The sequence below is a fragment of the Ranitomeya variabilis genome, chromosome 8 (genome assembly GCF_051348905.1).
Source record: "Ranitomeya variabilis isolate aRanVar5 chromosome 8, aRanVar5.hap1, whole genome shotgun sequence".
NCBI classification, from domain to species: Eukaryota; Metazoa; Chordata; class Amphibia; order Anura; family Dendrobatidae; genus Ranitomeya; species Ranitomeya variabilis.
Window position 1 is genome coordinate 61,482,415 of NC_135239.1, and position 22,565 is coordinate 61,504,979.

The 22,565-nt window shown below is 44.3% G+C and overlaps 1 protein-coding gene across 2 annotated transcripts in view; it reads left to right on the forward strand.

Annotated features, from left to right (window-relative positions):
* Window positions 1-22,565, forward strand: part of LOC143788547 (uncharacterized) — a 690,635-nt gene that overhangs the window by 17,659 nt on the left and 650,411 nt on the right. For both annotated transcript variants that reach the window (XM_077278284.1, XM_077278285.1), the window contains exon 2: window positions 1,583-1,698. In XM_077278284.1, coding sequence (XP_077134399.1) covers window positions 1,583-1,698 — 116 coding nt within the window. The remainder of the gene's footprint in view (window positions 1-1,582; window positions 1,699-22,565) is intronic.

Below are 22,565 nucleotides of genomic sequence, written 5' to 3' on the forward strand. Positions count from 1 at the left end.
CAGCACACACAGATGGATTCCTGCACAGTAATCCTTAATAGGCACACAGAAAAATGAGGCAGCATGGAGAAAACTGTAGAGCAGTGCAGAAGTGAATCTAAAGTAAGGTTAAACATTTGATAGAAAGCTCAGCAAGATCTTTGTCTCGCTTTCTTTGTTCTCTCTTTCTCCTCCTTTATAGAGTATAATATGATTTTTAGCCTGACACCACAATGAGCTGGAAGTTCGTCTCAACTGAACAAGACTGAAGTGAGCTGTTTTCTTTCAGAGAAAATGACCAGTTAAGGGGAGAGGAAATATGCAAATTGCCTCTTCTGAGAAAAATTACTTAAACTCTATAGCGCCACCTGTTTGAAGTAGCAATCCTACAAGTCACAATCAACCCTTTAAGGAGTCATGCAATATGACTTAGGATAAATGTATCTCAAGTCGCAGACACGGTGTTTCGGGCTATTGGCCCTCGTCAGTGCAAAGCATGAAAACCGATTTGGTTAGGTGAGAGGCTCTGGACTGGGGTCTAAGGGGTAACGTTTCTCCTTGTGGAGAGTGACATAACATGCAATGCTCTTCTGAGAAAGAGAGGACTTAAACTCTATAGCGCCACCTGTTGTAAGTAGCGATCCTACAAGTCACAATCAACCCTTTAACGAGTCATGCAATATGACTTAAAATAAAAGCCAAATCAGTATCTCAATTTGCAGACACGGTGTTTCGGGCTGTTGGCCCTCGTCAGTGCGAAGCACGAGAATTGATTTGGCTAGGTGAGAGGGTCTGGACTGGGGTCTAAGGGGTAATGTTTCTCCTTATGAAGAGTGACATACCAGCTGGCTTGTCTAGGTAAGTAGGCTTATTCGCCATGCAATGCTCCTCTGGGAAATTAAATATGCAAAAAGAGGACTGAGAAAAAGAGGACTTAAACTCTGTAGCGCCACCTGTTGGAAGTAGCGATCCTACAAGTCACAATCAACCCTTTAACGAGTCGTGCAATATGACTTAGGGTAAAAGGGGGAGAGGAAGAAATGGCTCCTAACTGAAGAAGGAAGAAAACTCTCTGCAAGTACTGTTCTCATTGGGTGATGAGCTAGCACTGCTTCAGAGAATGTCTTGACTCCAGCATCTGACTGCACAACAGGGAGTGTGGTGTGCAGGATCCGTCTGCTCACTTGTGACAGTATGGAGAGATGTGAGGACAGAAGTGGGTAGCACAGACCATTGAAAATCTGCTTGGTTTAGCATGTTACCAATTCATGCCTGATTGGCTTGTCTGAATTGTGCTTTGCAGTTAGTTACTCTAAATCTATTTTTTCTGGACCGTGTCAATATAGTATTTCTCTAGATCTTTTACATCTATTCCTTTAATGCACACCGTATACACCAGCTTTGATCAACTGTATCTATTTAATATTAGAGAGATTCAGAAACTTTTATTCTGTAAGTTTCTAATTTTCAGGTTGGAGCATTTCTCAATTTGAAAAGATAACTTTTTAATTACTTTTAATAACAACCAAACTGTTTCATTTTTAATAAGAAGCAGATGAGTCTGAGACATATTGCACTTTCATAACTTTTTTTTTTTTTACAGAAAAAGAATGTTTTATATGTCGGGAAAATGAAAAGGGCCAAGAACAGCTAGAAAACTTTTGTGATTGCACAGATTTATCTGTACACCACCAGTGTTTGCTGCTATGGATACATAAGGTGAGCAATTTATTGGAATTTATAAGAATTTATCTTATGTTTAAAGATGCCAATATCACTTAAGCGTCCAAACCTTGGTTATACTAATGAATGTGCCATATGTAGAAGCAAAGTTGCATGATCTTAGGCCCCCAATCCCACCCAAATATACGTTAAACTAATGTTGGCTTTACTTGACAAAATTGACGGGTTCAGTCGCCACTCTGTGTTTGGAGGTGGGGAGGACGGTCACTGTCGATGGATATGTGGTGCCCCTGGGGTCCAGTCGCCACAGAGGTACTGCACCTTATCCAGAGGTGTGGTATCCCACTCTCAGGTAAGGAGGGAGCACTACCCAGGACTCTAACACTCACATCCAACCCATACCAGTTAATTCGGGGCACCTGGGTGTACCCTTGGGGAGGAAGGCCTCATCCCAGGCTGGACAAGAATGGGTGATGGGAGTGGGTGGGGTAGGTAGAGTAGGGGAGGAGCTAATTAAGAGGGAAAGTTAGGCAGATTGGGAGAGGAACTGAATGGAGCAATATATGCAGAGAAGGAGCTCCCTGTCAGAGAGAGCTAGAGAGAGAAAAGACTGAAGAGAGAGCGAATTGAAAGGGAGAGATTGAAGGAAGCTCCCAGGTGGACAGAAGGGGTCCTAGTGGCACAGGTAGTGCAGAAGCCACCTGTGGGGCCCATATCCAGACGTGGAGGGACCAGGTCGCAGTTAGGGGACTGGCCTCAACTTAGTGAATACTTCAAGTTCAGCTAAGAAACCGAAGGCTGTGTCTTTTGCAAGAGTCACATCCACATCCACCCATACGTTGCCAAAAAGGCAGCCGTATAGAATCCAGGGGACTGAGAAGACATCACCCGACCAGGTTTGTGGCTGCTGGTTTGGGACACTGTAGGTTAGGTGCTGGGCAGGAGAAGTGGAAGCCAGCGTAGAGAGACAGCCAGAAAAAAAGGCATATGAAAGGAGTCCTGGAAAGGTACATCTCAATTTACCTGGGAGTTTGCTGGACCACTAACCTGGAGAACAGAGCATCAGGCTGACGTTTGTGGACTGGAGAATTGTGAGTAAAAGTGGAAACTGCACCTTTTTGTGCCCTTGCGTTATTCATACAACACCTGCCCGGTATACCACAACCACCATCATCTCATCACTTATACATACAGTTACCTTGGGGTCTAGTACTACCTGTGGAGAGCTGTACCAACTCTGCTGCATCACCAACAGCCCCAGCGGACTCCGAAGCAGCGTCGGCTAACATCTTTATTGCTGAGTACCACAGGTGGAGTCATGAACAATCTCCCATAAACTTTATTTCCCCTTTATTTCACCTTTAATTGGATGCCCAGAGCCACAGACTGGGTCACCGCTGCTGTGACCACATCCCCTATGAGAACCAGCCCGGTACCGAGTATTCCCATGGCCCTTGGGGGTGATCCAGATATACAGTATCTATCAGGCATGTCTTTTCTTTTATGTCAGTTTGTTTTATTCTCCTGGACATTAGCTGCCACTAAAGATGTCTATACGCAGCTTTGTTTTCTCGTATAGAGCACAGGCGCACTTGGCCAAATGCATGCTGTTGTGTATGGGATCACCGGCTGAACGAAAGGCCAATGCATCATTCAGATGTCATCTATCTAATGTGCATGAGGAGCTGTAACAAAATGTCATAAGTGGTTTATGATGTTGTTAAACATTTGTTGGAGCGCTCACTAATGTGTACAACTGTTTTCCATGAATAGGCCATTTGAAAACTTTTGGTGGCGGAGAATTGGCTAATCATTACTAAACACTAGTGTTCAACAATGTTGCCATAAAGATTATAAATAACTTAGGTGTGCAATCCCCAAATGGTGCAAAATTATAAGTAAGAAGATAAAAGGAAGTTAGTAGAAGAGTTCTACAAAAGAGTATGGCAGCTTATAACCTAGAATGGATGACACCAGGAGTGGGCAAGAAGTCTAGCTGTACATGAAATTAATATTGGAGGGGTCAACATTACTATGTGGGACTAAAGTCACTAATTGTGTGGCACCACTTTTGGGGTGGGAGACTTAATTAGTGTGGGGTAACTTTTAGTGTGTAGGAAATAAATGTAGGTTTACCTAATGGCAAGCAGACCAATTCATGATGGTTCATGACTGATGTACCTAAAACTTGAGGCCACCTTTTTAATTTTATTTTTGTTTTCCTTTAACCCCTTTATGACATCTGATGTACTATCCCATCGAGGTGGTTTGGGCCCGTATGACCACCGACGGGATAGTACATCATCAACGATCAGCTGCGCTCACAGGGGGGAGCGTGGCCGATCGTCAGCCGATTATTACAGCTGACATCCGGCACTATGTGCCAGGAGCGGTCACGGACCACTCCTGGCACATTAACCCCTGGCACACTGCAATCAAAGATCGCACATTAACCCCCGGCACAGGGAAGCATCGCACAGGGAGGGGGCTCCATGTGTGCTTCCCTGAGACCCTCGGAGCAACGCAATGTGATCACGTTGCTCCGAGGGTGTCCTACATCCTCCTCACTGCAGGCCCCGGATCCAAAATGGTCGCGGGGGGCCTTCCGAGTCCTGCAGGGAGGTGGCTTTCAAGCGCCTGCTCAGTAAAGGCGCCGGGAAGCCTCCCTGCAGTGCATGTATGATCGCTGATCTGACACAGTGCACTGCAGAGTGTCATATCAGCGATCTGTCACTTTACTGTGATTTCCCCCCTGGGGCAATGTAAAAAGGTAAACAAAAAAATGTACATGTGTAAAAAAAAAAAAAAAATTCCTAAATAAAGAAAAAAAAATATTGTTCCAATAAATACATTTCTTTACCTAAATAAAAAAAACTATATAAGTACACATATTTAGTATCGCCGCATCCGTAATGACCCGACCTATAAAACTGTCCCACTAGTTAACCTCTTCAGTAAACACCGTAAAAAAAATAATAAAAAAAAACGAGGCAAAAAATGACGCTTTATTACCATACCGCCAAACAAAAAGTGGAATAACACGCGACCAAAAAGACGAATATAAATACCCATGGTACAGCTGAAAACATCATCTTGTCCCGCAAAAAACAAGCCACCATACAGCATCATCAACGAAAAAATAAAAAAGTTATAGTCCTCAGAATAAAGCAATGCAAAAATAATTATTTATGTAAAATAGTTTTTATCGTATAAATGCGCAAAAACATAAAAAAAATAATATAAATGAGGCATCACTGTAATCATACTGACCCGAAGAATAAAACTGCTTTATCAATTTTACCAAACGTGGAGTGGTATAAGCGCCCCTCCCAAATGAAATTCATGAATAGCTGGTTTTTGTTTATTCTACCTCACAAAAATCGGAATAAAAAGCGATCAAAAAATGTCACGTGCCCGAAAATGTCAACTCGTCCCACAAAAAACAAGACCTTACATGACTCTGTGGACCAAAATATGGAAAAATTGTAGCTCTCAAAATGTGGAGACGCAAAAACTATTTTTTGCAATAAAAAGCATCTTTTAGTGTGTGACAGCTGCCAATCATAAAAATCCGCTAAAAAACCCACTATAAAAGTAAATCAAACCCCCATTCATCACCTCCTTAGTTAGGGAAAAATAATAAAATTTTTAAAAATGTATTTATTTCCATTTTCCCATTAGGGTTAAGGTTGGGGCTAAAGTTAGGTTTAGGGCTAAAGTTAGGGTTGGGGTTAGGGTTGGAGTTAGGGTTGGGGCTAAAGTTAGGGTTGGGGCTAAAGTTAGGGTTAGGGTTGGGACTAAAGTTAGAGTTGGGGCTAAAATTAGAGTTAGGGTTGGGGCTAAAGTAAGGGTTGGGGCTCAAGTTAGGGTTGGGGTTAGGGTAAGGGTTGGGGCTAAATTTAGGGTTAGGGTTGGGGCTAAAGTTAGGGTTAGGGTTGGGGCTAAAGTTAGGGTTAGGGGGTCAGCTGTGGACGGCGCGGTGGCTGGTGTGCACATCTCGGTATGTATTTCTTCCTATGTGACGTTTGTGTTGCTCCGCACTGATTATCACTTGGATACTTAGTTATGGGAATGTTATTGTATATGGCTGTGCACCAGCCGGACTATGGCTACCGATGATGGAATTTTTGTACTATATATATATGATCTATGCGCTGTCCTCTGCTTACATTGGGCATTTCTGTGCCGCATTCCTGCATATCCCCCATGTTCCCCTTTGAATCTGTTTAAACATTTTTTATTATAATAAAGTATTTTGTATTTTGGACTAAAAAACTGTTGGTGCGTTTTGGTTTTCTTACAGAGTTCTGCAGTCGGTCCTGTTATTGTCCAAATAATTGTTGGGGGTTATCTCTGGGCTCTTGTGTTATGCCCTCTTTCTTACCATCTATTCCCTGATTCTATATGATGTCATTATTTTTGTATCTATTAAAGTTAGGGTTAAGGCTAGGGTTAGAGTTGGGGCTAAAGTTAGGCTTTGGATTACATTTACGGTTGGGATTAGGGTTGGGATTAGGTATAGGGGTGTGGTTAGGGTTGTGGTTGGGATTAGGGTTAGGGGTGTGTTTTGGTTAGGGTTTCAGTTAGAATTGGGGGGTTTCCACTATTTAGGCACATCAGGGGCTCTCCAAACGCGACATGGCGTCCGATCTCTCCTTTCCAGCCAATTCTGCGTTGAAAAAGTAAAACAGTGCTCTTTCCCTCCTGAGTAGGGTTGAGCGACTTTCATTTTTTTAAGATCGAGTAGGGTTTTGGGAAACCCGATTTTGTCCAGAGTCGAGTCGAGTGCAGTCGGCCGATTATCGCTAAAAGTCGGGGATCGACCGAAACACGAAACCCAATGCAAGTCAATGGGGAAGCATAGTCGGCAGTGAGTGGAGGCCAGGAAAACACCTACAGTGCCCATTTTAATGCCAAAAACATCCATTCTTGTTTCTGAAGCTTGCCAATCTTAATTAACTGTATAATAATAGTTGGGCATAGGGAATTGGGGGAAAGTTGTGGGGGGAGTAGGGCTGGCTCAAGTTTTTCGTGGGCCCAGGAAATGCGGACTACGTCACGGCGGTGTTGCAGGGAAAGGTAAGTATTTAAAAGTTGCAAGTGCTGTGATCCTGAGCAAGCAGGGGGGGCCCACTCGTTCGCATTGCCACTGGCACAGGGCCCCTCAAAGTACGGCGGTGTGTTTGCATGGCGGGGGCGCCTCCCACCAGCAGCGACACTTTTGCGTACTCTGAGGGGCCCTGTGCCAGTGACGTCGCCAACGAGTATGCCCCCCCACCTGATGAAGGAACCTGCACTTTCATCTGCACCTTCCTCTTTGTCCCTGTGTAAGGTGGTATAACATGCGGGAAGGGGAACCTTACTTTCAGCAGGGACAGATTCTGGCTGTGTAGAGTACAAGGGGAATGTAGTGGTCTAGGTCAATGTACCAGCAGACTCATTTAGCAGTGGCTGGGCAATGGGCAGGATGAGGAGGAAACAGATATAGGGCCAAAGAATAAAGTAGGCTACATGCAGTTCAAAATTGGTAACAGGACTAAACAGGCGGCATTGCTTTGTTCAGTGGAGTAGCAAACCCAAGAGCAGCAGACACTGTTTCAAGGGCCTAACCACACTAGTAGGCCAAATGCAGTTTAATATCTGATAGTATAGGGCGAAAGCCAGAATGTGGAAGCTCAGCTTTGTTCAGTTGAGGACAACACCAGGGAGGGGCAGACACCTTTAGTAGGCCGGAAAAGCCTATTGCATTTTTTAAAATGGTAATTTGGAGCAGAAGGTTGAAGCTCAGCTTTATTTACTTGAGGGCAACACCAGGGAGGGGCAGAAGCCGTTAGTAGGCCCTAACCACCATTTTTTTTTTTTAAACCACATAATGAGAGCCGGAAGGTTGAAGCTCAGCTTTATTTAGTTGAGGACAACACCAGGGAGGGGCACACAGACAGACACCTTTAGTAGGCCTGAAAAGCCTATTGCATTTTTCAAAATGGTAATTTGGAGCAGAAGGTTGAAGCTCAGCTTTATTTAGTTGAGGGCAACACCAGGGAGGGGCAGAAGCCGTTAGTAGGCCCTAACCACCATTTTTTTTTTAAAACCACATAATGAGAGCCGGAAGGTTGAAGCTCAGCTTTGTTCAGTTGAGGACAACACCAGGGAGGGGCAGACACCTTTAGTAGGCCTGAAAAGCCTATTGCATTTTTTAAAATGGTAATTTGGAGCAGAAGGTTGAAGCTCAGCTTTATTTAGTTGAGGGCAACACCAGGGAGGGGCAGAAGCCGTTAGTAGGCCCTAACCACCATTTTTTTTTTTTAAACCACATAATGAGAGCCGGAAGGTTGAAGCTCAGCTTTATTTAGTTGAGGACAACACCAGGGAGGGGCACACAGACAGACACCTTTAGTAGGCCTGAAAAGCCTATTGCATTTTTTAAAATGGTAATTTGGAGCAGAAGGTTGAAGCTCAGCTTTATTTAGTTGAGGGCAACACCAGGGAGGGGCAGAAGCCGTTAGTAGGCCCTAACCACCATTTTTTTTTTTAAAACCACATAATGAGAGCCGGAAGGTTGAAGCTCAGCTTTATTTAGTTGAGGACAACACCAGGGAGGGGCACACAGACAGACACCTTTAGTAGGCCTGAAAAGCCTATTGCATTTTTTAAAATGGTAATTTGGAGCAGAAGGTTGAAGCTCAGCTTTATTTACTTGAGGGCAACACCAGGGAGGGGCAGAAGCCGTTAGTAGGCCCTAACCACCATTTTTTTTTTTTAAACCACATAATGAGAGCCGGAAGGTTGAAGCTCAGCTTTATTTAGTTGAGGACAACACCAGGGAGGGGCACACAGACAGACACCTTTAGTAGGCCTGAAAAGCCTATTGCATTTTTCAAAATGGTAATTTGGAGCAGAAGGTTGAAGCTCAGCTTTATTTAGTTGAGGGCAACACCAGGGAGGGGCAGAAGCCGTTAGTAGGCCCTAACCACCATTTTTTTTTTAAAACCACATAATGAGAGCCGGAAGGTTGAAGCTCAGCTTTGTTCAGTTGAGGACAACACCAGGGAGGGGCAGACACCTTTAGTAGGCCGGAAAAGCCTATTGCATTTTTTAAAATGGTAATTTGGAGCAGAAGGTTGAAGCTCAGCTTTATTTAGTTGAGGGCAACACCAGGGAGGGGCAGAAGCCGTTAGTAGGCCCTAACCACCATTTTTTTTTTAAAACCACATAATGAGAGCCGGAAGGTTGAAGCTCAGCTTTATTTAGTTGAGGACAACACCAGGGAGGGGCAGAAGCCGTTAGTAGGCCCTAACCACCATTTTTTTTTTTAAAACCACATAATGAGAGCCGGAAGGTTGAAGCTCAGCTTTATTTAGTTGAGGACAACACCAGGGAGGGGCAGAAGCCGTTAGTAGGCCCTAACCACCATTTTTTTTTTTAAAACCACATAATGAGAGCCGGAAGGTTGAAGCTCAGCTTTATTTAGTTGAGGACAACACCAGGGAGGGGCACACAGACAGACACCTTTAGTAGGCCTGAAAAGCCTATTGCATTTTTTAAAATGGTAATTTGGAGCAGAAGGTTGAAGCTCAGCTTTATTTAGTTGAGGGCAACACCAGGGAGGGGCAGAAGCCGTTAGTAGGCCCTAACCACCATTTTTTTTTTTTAAACCACATAATGAGAGCCGGAAGGTTGAAGCTCAGCTTTATTTAGTTGAGGACAACACCAGGGAGGGGCACACAGACAGACACCTTTAGTAGGCCTGAAAAGCCTATTGCATTTTTTAAAATGGTAATTTGGAGCAGAAGGTTGAAGCTCAGCTTTATTTAGTTGAGGGCAACACCAGGGAGGGGCAGAAGCCGTTAGTAGGCCCTAACCACCATTTTTTTTTTTAAAACCACATAATGAGAGCCGGAAGGTTGAAGCTCAGCTTTATTTAGTTGAGGACAACACCAGGGAGGGGCACACAGACAGACACCTTTAGTAGGCCTGAAAAGCCTATTGCATTTTTTAAAATGGTAATTTGGAGCAGAAGGTTGAAGCTCAGCTTTATTTACTTGAGGGCAACACCAGGGAGGGGCAGAAGCCGTTAGTAGGCCCTAACCACCATTTTTTTTTTTTAAACCACATAATGAGAGCCGGAAGGTTGAAGCTCAGCTTTATTTAGTTGAGGACAACACCAGGGAGGGGCACACAGACAGACACCTTTAGTAGGCCTGAAAAGCCTATTGCATTTTTCAAAATGGTAATTTGGAGCAGAAGGTTGAAGCTCAGCTTTATTTAGTTGAGGGCAACACCAGGGAGGGGCAGAAGCCGTTAGTAGGCCCTAACCACCATTTTTTTTTTAAAACCACATAATGAGAGCCGGAAGGTTGAAGCTCAGCTTTATTTAGTTGAGGACAACACCAGGGAGGGGCAGAAGCCGTTAGTAGGCCCTAACCACCATTTTTTTTTTTAAAACCACATAATGAGAGCCGGAAGGTTGAAGCTCAGCTTTATTTAGTTGAGGACAACACCAGGGAGGGGCACACAGACAGACACCTTTAGTAGGCCTGAAAAGCCTATTGCATTTTTCAAAATGGTAATTTGGAGCAGAAGGTTGAAGCTCAGCTTTATTTAGTTGAGGGCAACACCAGGGAGGGGCAGAAGCCGTTAGTAGGCCCTAACCACCATTTTTTTTTTAAAACCACATAATGAGAGCCGGAAGGTTGAAGCTCAGCTTTATTTAGTTGAGGACAACACCAGGGAGGGGCAGAAGCCGTTAGTAGGCCCTAACCACCATTTTTTTTTTAAAACCACATAATGAGAGCCGGAAGGTTGAAGCTCAGCTTTATTTAGTTGAGGACAACACCAGGGAGGGGCAGAAGCCGTTAGTAGGCCCTAACCACCATTTTTTTTTTTAAAACCACATAATGAGAGCCGGAAGGTTGAAGCTCAGCTTTATTTAGTTGAGGACAACACCAGGGAGGGGCACACAGACAGACACCTTTTGTAGGCCTGAAAAGCCTATTGCATTTTTCAAAATGGTAATTTGGAGCAGAAGGTTGAAGCTCAGCTTTATTTAGTTGAGGGCAACACCAGGGAGGGGCAGAAGCCGTTAGTAGGCCCTAACCACCATTTTTTTTTTAAAACCACATAATGAGAGCCGGAAGGTTGAAGCTCAGCTTTATTTAGTTGAGGACAACACCAGGGAGGGGCAGAAGCCGTTAGTAGGCCCTAACCACCATTTTTTTTTTTAAAACCACATAATGAGAGCCGGAAGGTTGAAGCTCAGCTTTATTTAGTTGAGGACAACACCAGGGAGGGGCAGAAGCCGTTAGTAGGCCCTAACCACCATTTTTTTTTTTAAAACCACATAATGAGAGCCGGAAGGTTGAAGCTCAGCTTTATTTAGTTGAGGACAACACCAGGGAGGGGCACACAGACAGACACCTTTAGTAGGCCTGAAAAGCCTATTGCATTTTTCAAAATGGTAATTTGGAGCAGAAGGTTGAAGCTCAGCTTTATTTAGTTGAGGGCAACACCAGGGAGGGGCAGAAGCCGTTAGTAGGCCCTAACCACCATTTTTTTTTTAAAACCACATAATGAGAGCCGGAAGGTTGAAGCTCAGCTTTATTTAGTTGAGGACAACACCAGGGAGGGGCAGAAGCCGTTAGTAGGCCCTAACCACCATTTTTTTTTTTAAAACCACATAATGAGAGCCGGAAGGTTGAAGCTCAGCTTTATTTAGTTGAGGACAACACCAGGGAGGGGCAGAAGCCGTTAGTAGGCCCTAACCACCATTTTTTTTTTTAAAACCACATAATGAGAGCCGGAAGGTTGAAGCTCAGCTTTATTTAGTTGAGGACAACACCAGGGAGGGGCACACAGACAGACACCTTTAGTAGGCCTGAAAAGCCTATTGCATTTTTTAAAATGGTAATTTGGAGCAGAAGGTTGAAGCTCAGCTTTATTTAGTTGAGGGCAACACCAGGGAGGGGCAGAAGCCGTTAGTAGGCCCTAACCACCATTTTTTTTTTTTAAACCACATAATGAGAGCCGGAAGGTTGAAGCTCAGCTTTATTTAGTTGAGGGCAACACCAGGGAGGGGCAGAAGCCGTTAGTAGGCCCTAACCAAAGTTGAAGGCCAAATGCAGTTTAATTTCTGATACTATAGGCCGAAAGCCAGAAGGTGGAAGTTCCGATTTAGACAGTGGAGGACAATTTGAATTAGGGACTGCAGACAGACTTAGTAGGCTGTCCCCTGTGGACCATGCATCCACCACATTAACCCATTGCGCCGTAATGGACACGTAATCTTCCGTGGCCATGCCTACAGGTCCATGCGTCTGTTGTCAGGTGCACCTTTGTACTCACAGATTGCCAGAGTGCATGGACAATGCGGTCTTCTACATGCTGGTGGAGGGTTGGGATGGCTTTTCTCGCAAAAGAAGTGTCGACTGGTTAGCTTGTAGCGTGGTACAGCGTAGTCCATCATGGCCTTATTAATAGTAAATAAAATATATAACTAGGCTCTATGAACTTTTAAATAGGTTCCAGGGGTACACGGGCAGCATTGGTGTGGTCAGTGGAGGAGTATTGCAAGTAGGGGCTGCAGACAGGCTATCAAAGGCCTAAAATAACAAACAGTAGGCAGTCATGGCAGTTTTACATCGGTTACATGGATACACAGGCAGGCACTCCAGGCAGCATTGTGGTCAGTGGAGGAGTATTGCAAGTAGGGGCCGCAGACAGGCTATCAAAGGCCTAAAATAACAAACAATAGGCTCATGGCAGTTTTACAGCGGTTACATGGATACACGGGCAGGCAGCTTGGTGGTCAGTGGAGGAGTATTTAAAGTAGGGACCGCAGACAGGCTTCAAAGGCCTAACATAAGAAAATGGGCTGGCTGTAGGCACTTTATAATTGGTTCCAGGGGTACACGGGCAGCAGTGGTCTGGTCAGTGGAGGAGTATTTAAAGTAGGGACCGCAGACAGGCTATCAAAGGCCTAACATAACAAACAATAGGCTCATGGCAGTTTCACAGCGGTTACATGGATACACGGGCAGGCAGCTTGGTGGTCAGTGGAGGAGTATTGCAAGTAGGGGCTGCAGACAGGCTATCAAAGGCCTAAAATAACAAACAGTAGGCAGTCATGGCAGTTTTACATCGGTTACATGGATACACAGGCAGGCACTCCAGGCAGCATTGTGGTCAGTGGAGGAGTATTGCAAGTAGGGGCCGCAGACAGGCTATCAAAGGCCTAAAATAACAAACAATAGGCTCATGGCAGTTTTACAGCGGTTACATGGATACACGGGCAGGCAGCTTGGTGGTCAGTGGAGGAGTATTTAAAGTAGGGACCGCAGACAGGCTTCAAAGGCCTAACATAAGAAAATGGGCTGGCTGTAGGCACTTTATAATTGGTTCCAGGGGTACACGGGCAGCAGTGGTCTGGTCAGTGGAGGAGTATTTAAAGTAGGGACCGCAGACAGGCTATCAAAGGCCTAACATAACAAACAATAGGCTCATGGCAGTTTCACAGCGGTTACATGGATACACGGGCAGGCAGCTTGGTGGTCAGTGGAGGAGTATTGCAAGTAGGGGCCGCAGACAGGCTATCAAAGGCCTAAAATAACAAACAATAGGCTCATGGCAGTTTTACAGCGGTTACATGGATACACAGGCAGCTTGGTGGTGAGTGGAGGAGTAGTGCAAGGAGTGTCTGTCCCAGTACTCCCAAAATATAAATAGATGTTAATGTCTCGCAAAACAACCAAAACAAAAAAAAAAGGTGGCATACTTAGGTACAGGGGTGGGCTCATCTACTGAGTTTCTGACATAGTAATTTGGCAGTAACTATTTAATGGTGCCAATATAGGACACAGACACAGACTACTTTAAGTTGCATCATAGATGTCTACAAATTTGTATTGTCAGTGCCAGACATTGAATGATGTCAGCGAATAGACTAAAGATTGGTGGAGCTGTGCGACATAATTTTGCACGTGGTAGAGCACATTTTGAGCTGGGGTAGGGGGGAACTCTCTTGAGGCCGGCGGGACCGCCCCAGGGCCCCTCATGTTACAACGGTGTGTCTGACGTTGGGTGCGCACCACCACCGCCAGAGACACTACATTGTACTATGAGGGACCCAGTAGCAATGCCGTCAACCAAAAGCGAGCACACCCACCTCTTCAGACAAACAGCAGTCTCACGGGTGCTTGCGCCAAGTCGCGATACCACGGCCCCGTGTGGGGAGTTTTGCCATTTAGGGAGGTGTAAACATGTCGTATGCTGTACAATCAGCTGCAGCAAATTAGACATTAGAAAAGTAATTCACAGGCAAGAGCTTTTCATAGGAAAGCTAGGTGTCGGCCGGGCAAGGTGGGGCAAAAGATTTCGAAATCCAGTTGTGGTTCATTTTAATGAATGTTAGATCGTCAACATTTTGGGTAGCCAGACGAGTCCTTTTTTCGGTTAATATTGAACCTGCAGCACTGAATACTCTTTCTGATAGGACACTTGCTGCCGGGCAAGCAAGCTCCTGCAATGCATATTCTGCCAATTCTGGCCAGGTGTCTAATTTGGAGGCCCAGTAATCAAATGGGAATGACGGTTGAGGGAGAACATCGATAAGGGATGAAAAATAGTTAGTAACCATACTGGACAAATGTTGTCTCCTGTCACTTTCAATTGATGCAGCAGTACCTGTCCTGTCTGCGGTCATAGCAAAATCACTCCACAACCTGGTCAGAAAACCCCTCTGTCCAATGCCACTTCTGATGTGTGCACCCCTAACACTCCTAGTCTGCTGCCCCCTGGAGCTCGTGTGAGAACGATCACGTGCGCTGTGTGCTGGGAATGCCTGAAGCAAACGGTCAACAAGAGTTGATTGTTTGGTTGCTAATATTAGTTCCAAGTTCTCATGTGGCATAATATTTTGCAATTTGCCTTTATAGCGTGGATCAAGGAGGCAGGCCAACCAGTAATCGTCATCGTTCATCATTTTCGTAATGCGTGTGTCCCTTTTTAGGATACGTAAGGCATAATCCGCCATGTGGGCCAAAGTTCCAGTTGTCAAATCTCCGGTTGTGATTGGTTGAGGGGCAGTTGCAGGCAAATCTACGTCACTTGTGTCCCTCAAAAAACCAGAACCCGGCCGTGACACGCAACCAAATTCCTGTGCCCCCGGGAAAGGTTCGGCATTAAAAATATACTCATCCCCATCATCCTCCTCGTCCTCCACCTCCTCTTCGCCCGCTACCTCGTCCTGTACACTGCCCTGACCAGACAATGGCTGACTGTCATCAAGGCTTTCCTCTTCCTCTGGTGCAGACGCCTGCTCCTTTATGTGCGTCAAACTTTGCATCAGCAGACGCATTAGGGGGATGCTCATGCTTATTACGGCGTTGTCTGCACTAACCAGCCGTGTGCATTCCTCAAAGCACTGAAGGACTTGACACATGTCTTGTATCTTAGACCACTGCACACCTGACAACTCCATGTCTGCCATCCTACTGCCTGCCCGTGTATCCTCCCACAAATAAATAACAGCACGCCTCTGTTCGCACAGTCTCTGAAGCATGTGCAGTGTTGAGTTCCACCTTGTTGCAACGTCTATGATTAGGCGATGCTGGGGAAGGTTCAAAGACCGCTGATAGGTCTGCATACGGCTGGCGTGTACAGGCGAACGTCGGATATGTGAGCAAAGTGCACGCACTTTGAGGAGCAGGTCGGAGAACCCAGGATAAGTTTTCAATAAGCACTGCACCACCAGGTTTAAGGTGTGAGCCAGGCAAGGAATGTGTTTCAGTTGGGAAAGGGAGATGGCAGCCATGAAATTCCTTCCGTTATCACTCACTACCTTGCCTGCCTCAAGATCTACTGTGCCCAGCCACGACTGCGTTTCTTGTTGCAAGAACTCGGACAGAACTTCCGCGGTGTGTCTATTGTCGCCCAAGCACTTCATAGCCAATACAGCCTGCTGACGCTTGGCAGTAGCTGGCCCATAATGGGACAACTGGTGTGCAACAGTGTCATCTGCCGATGGAGTGGTTGGCAGACTGCGTTCTGTGGAAGAGCTGTAGCTTCTGCAGGAGGACGAGGAGGAGGAGGAGGAGGGGGTGCGAACGCCTACAGCCAACTGTTTCCTAGACCGTGGGCTAGGCACAACTGTCCCTAAATTGATGTCGCCTGTGGACCCTGCATCCACCACATTCACCCAGTGTGCCGTGATGGACACATAACGTCCCTGGCCATGCCTACTGGTCCATGCATCTGTAGTCAGGTGCACCTTTGTACTCACAGATTGCCTGAGTGCATGGACGATGCGCTGTTTAACATGCTGGTGCAGGGCTGGGATGGCTTTTCTGGAAAAAAAGTGTCGACTGGGTAGCTCGTATCGTGGTTCAGCGTACTCCATCAGGGCTTTGAAAGCTTCGCTTTCAACTAACCGGTAGGGCATCATCTCTAACGAGATTAGTCTAGCTATGTGGGCGTTAAAACCCTGTGTACGCGGATGCGAGGATAAGTACTTCCTTTTTCTAACCAGAGTCTCATGTAGGGTGAGCTGGACTGGAGAGCTGGAGATCGTGGAACTTTCGGGTGTGCCGGTGTACATGGCAGACTGAGAGACGGTTGGAGACGGTATTGTTTCCGCCGGTGCCCTAGATGCAATATTTCCTCCTACAAAACTGGTGATTCCCTGACCCTGACTGCTTTTGGCTGGCAAAGAAACCTGCACAGATACTGCCTGTGGTGCGGAAAATGGTGGCCTTACAGTGACGGAAGGGATGTTGCGTTGCTGACTAGCTTCATTGGCCGAGGGTGCTACAACCTTGAGGGACGTTTGGTAGTTAGTCCAGGCTTGAAAATGCATGGTGGTTAAGTGTCTATGCATGCAACTAGTATTTAGACTTTTCAGATTCTGACCTCTGCTTAAGCTAGTTGAACATTTTTGACAGATGACTTTGCGCTGATCAGTTGGATGTTGTTTAAAAAAATGCCAGACTGCACTCTTCCTAGACTCGGATCCCTTTTCAGGGATTGCAGACTGAGCTTTAACCGGATGGCAACGCTGTGCTCCAACAGGTTTTGGCTTTGACACGCGTTTTGGGCCAGATACGGGCCCGGCAGATGTAACCTGTTGCGATGTTGATGCCTGCTGCGGCCCCTCCTCCACCTCCGCTTCTGAACTACTGCCGCCTGCACCCTGTTCCCCCAATGGCTGCCAATCGGGGTCAATAACTGGGTCATCTATTACCTCCTCTTCGAGCTCGTGTGCAACTTCGTCTGTGTCACTGTGTCGGTCGGTGGTATAGCGTTCGTGGCGGGGCAACATAGTCTCATCAGGGTCTGATTGTGGATCTGTACCCTGAGAGGGCAATGTGGTGGTCTGAGTCAAAGGAGCAGCATAGTACTCTGGCTGTGGCTGTGCATCAGTGCACTCCATGTCAGAATATACTTGTAATGGGCATGGCCTGTTAAATGTTTCACTTTCTAAGCCAGGGACGGTATGTGTAAAGAGCTCCATGGAGTGACCCGTTGTGTCGCCTGCTGCATCCTTCTCTCTTGTTGTAGTTTTTGCTGAGGAGGACAAGGAAGCGACTTGTCCCTGACCGTGAACATCCACAAGCGACGCGCTGCTTTTACATTTACCAGTTTCGGAAGAGGAGGCAAAAGAGCTAGAGGCTGAGTCTGCAATGTAAGCCAAAACTTGCTGTTGCTGCTCCGCCTTTAAAAGCGGTTTTCCTACTCCCAGAAAAGAGAGCGTTCGAGGCCTTGTGTAGCCTGACGACGAAACTGGCTCCACAGCTCCAGACTTAGGTGGAATATTTTTATCCCCACGACCACCTGATGCTCCTCTACCACTACCATCATTACCAGCTGACAATGAACGCCCACGACGACCTCTTGCACCAGACTTCCTCATTGTTTTAAAATCTTAACCAAAGTAACTTTATTTGTTGCTGTCAAACAACTTACACGGTGAGCTATAACTTCAGTATGATTTCAATATCCCTTAACAGGTTGGTGAGACCACAAGGAAAATCAGGCACAATGTTACACACTCTGTTTTCTGTGGCACAAAATCACAGAGATGACACACACGCAGGACTGTCACTCAAGCACTAATGTCAATATTAATCTCCCACCTAATTTATTTTTTTTTTTTTCTCAGGGAGACTTTAGAAACCAAATAATATTAAAAAAAAAAAAAAAAAAGGCTTTCTATGGCCCACAATTAGAGAGAGAGAGGTGGCACACCCAGGAGTCAAGACTGGCACACAAGCTGAGAGGGCAATATTACTCTCCCACTGTTTTTTTATGTATTTTTTGTTTTTTCAGGGAGACTTTAGAAACCCAATAATATTTTAAAAAAAAAATAAATAGGCTTTCTATGGCCCACTGAATGAGAGGGAGAGAGGTGGCACACCCAGGAGTCAAGACTGGCACACAAGCTGAAAGGGCAATATTACTCTCCCACTGTTTTTTTAGGTTTTTTTTTTTTTTTCAGGGAGACTTTAGAAACCAAATAATATAAAAAAAAAAAAAAAAATAGGCTTGCTATAGCCCACTGAATGAGAGATAGCACACACAGCAGTGGCACACAAGCCCTGACTGAGGCCAATATTTTTCTCCCACTGATTGATGTAGTGTTTTTGTGTTGAGGTAGAATTTAGAACACAAATCACGGAAAAAATAAATAGGCTTTCTATGGCCCACTGAATGAAAGGGAGAGAGGTGGCACACCCAGGAGTCAAGACTGGCACACAAGCTGAAAGGGCAATATTACTCTCCCACTGTTTTTTTATGTATTTTTTGTTTTTTCAGGGAGACTTTAGAAACCCAATAATATTTAAAAAAAAAATAAATAGGCTTTCTATGGCCCACTGAATGAGAGGGAGAGAGGTGGCACACCCAGGAGTCAAGACTGGCACACAAGCTGAAAGGGCAATATTACTCTCCCACTGTTTTTTTAGGTTTTTTTTTTTTTTTTCAGGGAGACTTTAGAAACCCAATAATATTTTAAAAAAAAAATAAATAGGCTTTCTATGGCCCACTGAATGAGAGGGAGAGAGGTGGCACACCCAGGAGTCAAGACTGGCACACAAGCTGAAAGGGCAATATTACTCTCCCACTGTTTTTTTAGGTTTTTTTTTTTTTTTCAGGGAGACTTTAGAAACCCAATAATATTTAAAAAAAAAAATAAATAGGCTTTCTATGGCCCACTGAATGAAAGGGAGAGAGGTGGCACACCCAGGAGTCAAGACTGGCACACAAGCTGAAAGGGCAATATTACTCTCCCACTGTTTTTTTATGTATTTTTTGTTTTTTCAGGGAGACTTTAGAAACCCAATAATATTTTTAAAAAAAAATAAATAGGCTTTCTATGGCCCGCTGAATGAGAGGGAGAGAGGTGGCACACCCAGGAGTCAAGACTGGCACACAAGCTGAAAGGGCAATATTATTCTCCCACTGTTTTTTTAGGTTTTTTTTTTTTTTTCAGGGAGAATTAGAAACCAAATAATATTAAAAAAAAAAAATAAATAGGCTTTCTATGGCCCACTGAATGAGAGGGAGAGAGGTGGCACACCCAGGAGTCAAGACTGGCACACAAGCTGAAAGGGCAATATTACTCTCCCACTGTTTTTTTAGGTTTTTTTTTTTTTCAGGGAGACTTTAGAAACCAAATAATATTAAAAAAAAAAAAAAAAAATAGGCTTGCTATAGCCCACTGAATGAGAGATAGCACACACAGCAGTGGCACACAAGCCCTGACTGAGGCCAATATTTTTCTCCCACTGATTGATGTAGTGTTTTTGTGTTGAGGTAGATTTTAGAACACAAATCACGGAAAAAATAAATAGGCTTTCTATGGCCCACTCAGTGAGAGATGGCACACACAGGGATGGCACTGTAGCAGAAATGCCAATCTTAATCTCCCACAAAAAAAAAAAAAAAAAAAAAAAAAAACTGTCCTACAATTACTATCTCCCTGCAGTAATGTAAGCCAGGTATGGCAGGCAGCAATAGGAGTGGACTGATGCACAAATTAAATAAAAAGTGTGGACAAACAAAAAAGATAGCTGTGCAGAAAGGAAGGAACAAGAGGATATGTGCTTTGAAAAAAGCAGTTGGTTTCCACAGTGGCGTACACACAGCAATACAGCTATCACGGAGCCTTCTAGGGCAGCCCAATGAGCTACAGCGCTGAGGGGAAAAAAAAAAAAAAATAGCTTCCACAGTCCCTGCACACCGAAGGTGGTGTTGGACAGTGGAAATCGCTGCAGCACAAGCGGTTTGGTGGTTAGTGGACCCTGCCTAACGCTCTCCCTGCTTCTGACGAAGCGGCAGCAACCTCTCCCTAAGCTCAGATCAGCAGCAGTAAGATGGCGGTCGGCGGGAACGCCCCTTTATAGCCCCTGTGACGCCGCAGACAGCAAGCCAATCACTGCAATGCCCTTCTCTAAGATGGTGGGGACCAGGATCTATGTCATCACGCTGCCCACACTCTGCGTTCACCTTCATTGGCTGAGAAATGGCGCTTTTCGCGTCATTGAAACGCGACTTTGGCGCGAAAGTCGCGTACCGCATGGCCGACAAGCACAGGGGTCGGATCGGGTTTCATGAGACGCCGACTTAGCCAAAAGTCGGCGACTTTTGAAAATGATCGACCCGTTTCGCTCAACCCTACTCCTGAGCTCTCCCGTGCACCTAAAGAGGGGTTTACCCCAACATATGGGGTATCAGTGAACTCAGGACAAGTTAGACAACAACTTTTGGGGTCCAATTCCTCCTGTTACCCTTGGTAAAATAAAACAAATTGGAGCTGAAGTAAATTTTTTGTGAAAAAAGTTAAATGTTCATTTTTATTTAAACATTCCAAAAATTCCTCCTGTGAAGCACCTGAAGGGTTAATACACTTCTTGAATGTGGTTTTGAGCACCTTGAGGGGTGCAGTTTTTAGAATGGTGTGACATTTGGGTATTTTCTTTCATATAGACCCCTCAAAGTGACTTCAAATGTGATGTGGTCCCTAAAAAAAAATGGTGTTGCAAAAATGCGAAATTGCTGGTCAACTTTTAACCCTTCTAACTCCCTAACAAAAAAAATTTAGTTACAAAATTGTGCTGATGTAAAGTAGACATGTGGGAAATTTTACTTATTAAGTATTTTGTGTGAAATATCTCTGTGATTTTTGTTTTAATATCAAAGAAATTTTACCACTTTCATGAAGTACAATATGTCCTGAGAAAACAGTGTCAGAATCATCAGGATCGGTTGAAGCGTTACAGAGTTATAACCTCATATAGGGACAGAATTGTAAAAATTGGCCCGGTCATTAACGTACAAACCACCCTTGGGGGTAAAGGGGTTAAGCTGAGAAAGCTTTGAATCAGTAGGGGGCAGATGTGCCATTTCTTATAAAGCATTGAAAATTATGCTGAAGAATGATGATTTCATTTTAGTGTACTGACACCAAAGTTAGATAATGGTTAATTTTTTAACATAGATAACTTGTTAATTGAGTGGACATCAAGGAAGCAGATTTTATGCTTAAATTAAACTGATCAACACATGTTGTCTTCCCAGATGTTGCATAGTGCATATGTATTCTAGCAATCTACTCCTTCATTAAGCAGCCAGTCATATCGTAACAGAACCAGATGTTACAAGTTCATCTTCTGTTGGATAAACTACAGAAATGCTCATCCATATGTCAATTCCAAATGTAAAGGTGATCCTTTTACACCCATAAGAAAATACCATATAAACCCCATAGAGGGAAAATCATATCTTTCATGTTTTAAAGTGAATTTATTTTTTGGTTAATACGGAAAACTGATTTGACATGAATAGTCATATCTTCAATTTAACAATTTTCAATCCAACCAACTCATCTATCGTATGGTATTAATACTATTGCTGTCTAAGATGACTTGGTGGATTTAACACCTGCCCAGATGCATTAGCACCCCAGCCCCCCTTGTGTAAAGGTTCTTTCACATTGTGTTTGTGGTGGGACCACAGACTGTAAACATGCAGACAGAGTGAATGTGCTCTTTGACATACATAATTTTCGCGATGCACGTTCGCTCTGCCGTCGCCATTACAGTCAATTTATTTTTCGGCATTTTGCAGGTGGGTTCTGACATATGCCCTGACGGGACCTACAATTGCAATGTGAAAACACCCTAACTGCCACCTCTCAGACCCTGAACCTGAAAGATTTCTCACTAATAACTACTAAATAAGGTCCAACATTAATCGGACACAAAATACTTGAACTTGTAATATTAAAATCCATTCACTACAGTATATATTTCATAAGTGTTATTTTATTTTATTTTTATTTTTTGCATTTTAAGACTTTTAAAGAATATCTTGTTAGCTTTGTTGATGAGCAAATACCAAAACAAAGTTTTGTATGAGCCATCTTCAGTGGGATTCTTGGACCTTTCTCCAAAATGCCTGACCACCGTGGAAACAGTTATCCATTTGACATGGCATATATTTATACTTACAGTATATGTTTTTGTTTTTTCTTTTTGCTGCATAAATATTTTTTTCAGCTCCCACTACAAAAATTCAAGTTGATCCCAAATTTAAGTATGGCACCTTTTGGAAATGTTTGGTTTTATTGCATATAAAATTAATACCAGCATAATTTGCTATTAATGCCACTGTCTGTTAACTGTAGATCATCTATAAGGGCATTTCGTAGAGCAAGTTGGCACCAAAAGTATGTTCTTGACCACCGTACCTATTATTGGGGCATATCTGTGGATATCTGCAATGTTTTTGATACTTGAGAAAAGTAATACATTTTGTTTCATTTAGTTTTCCAATAACAGGCTGACCATAATAATGTTTCTGGGCAAGTGCTCTTCATATGTCACAAGGGAATACTTACAAAACATATCTTTTTT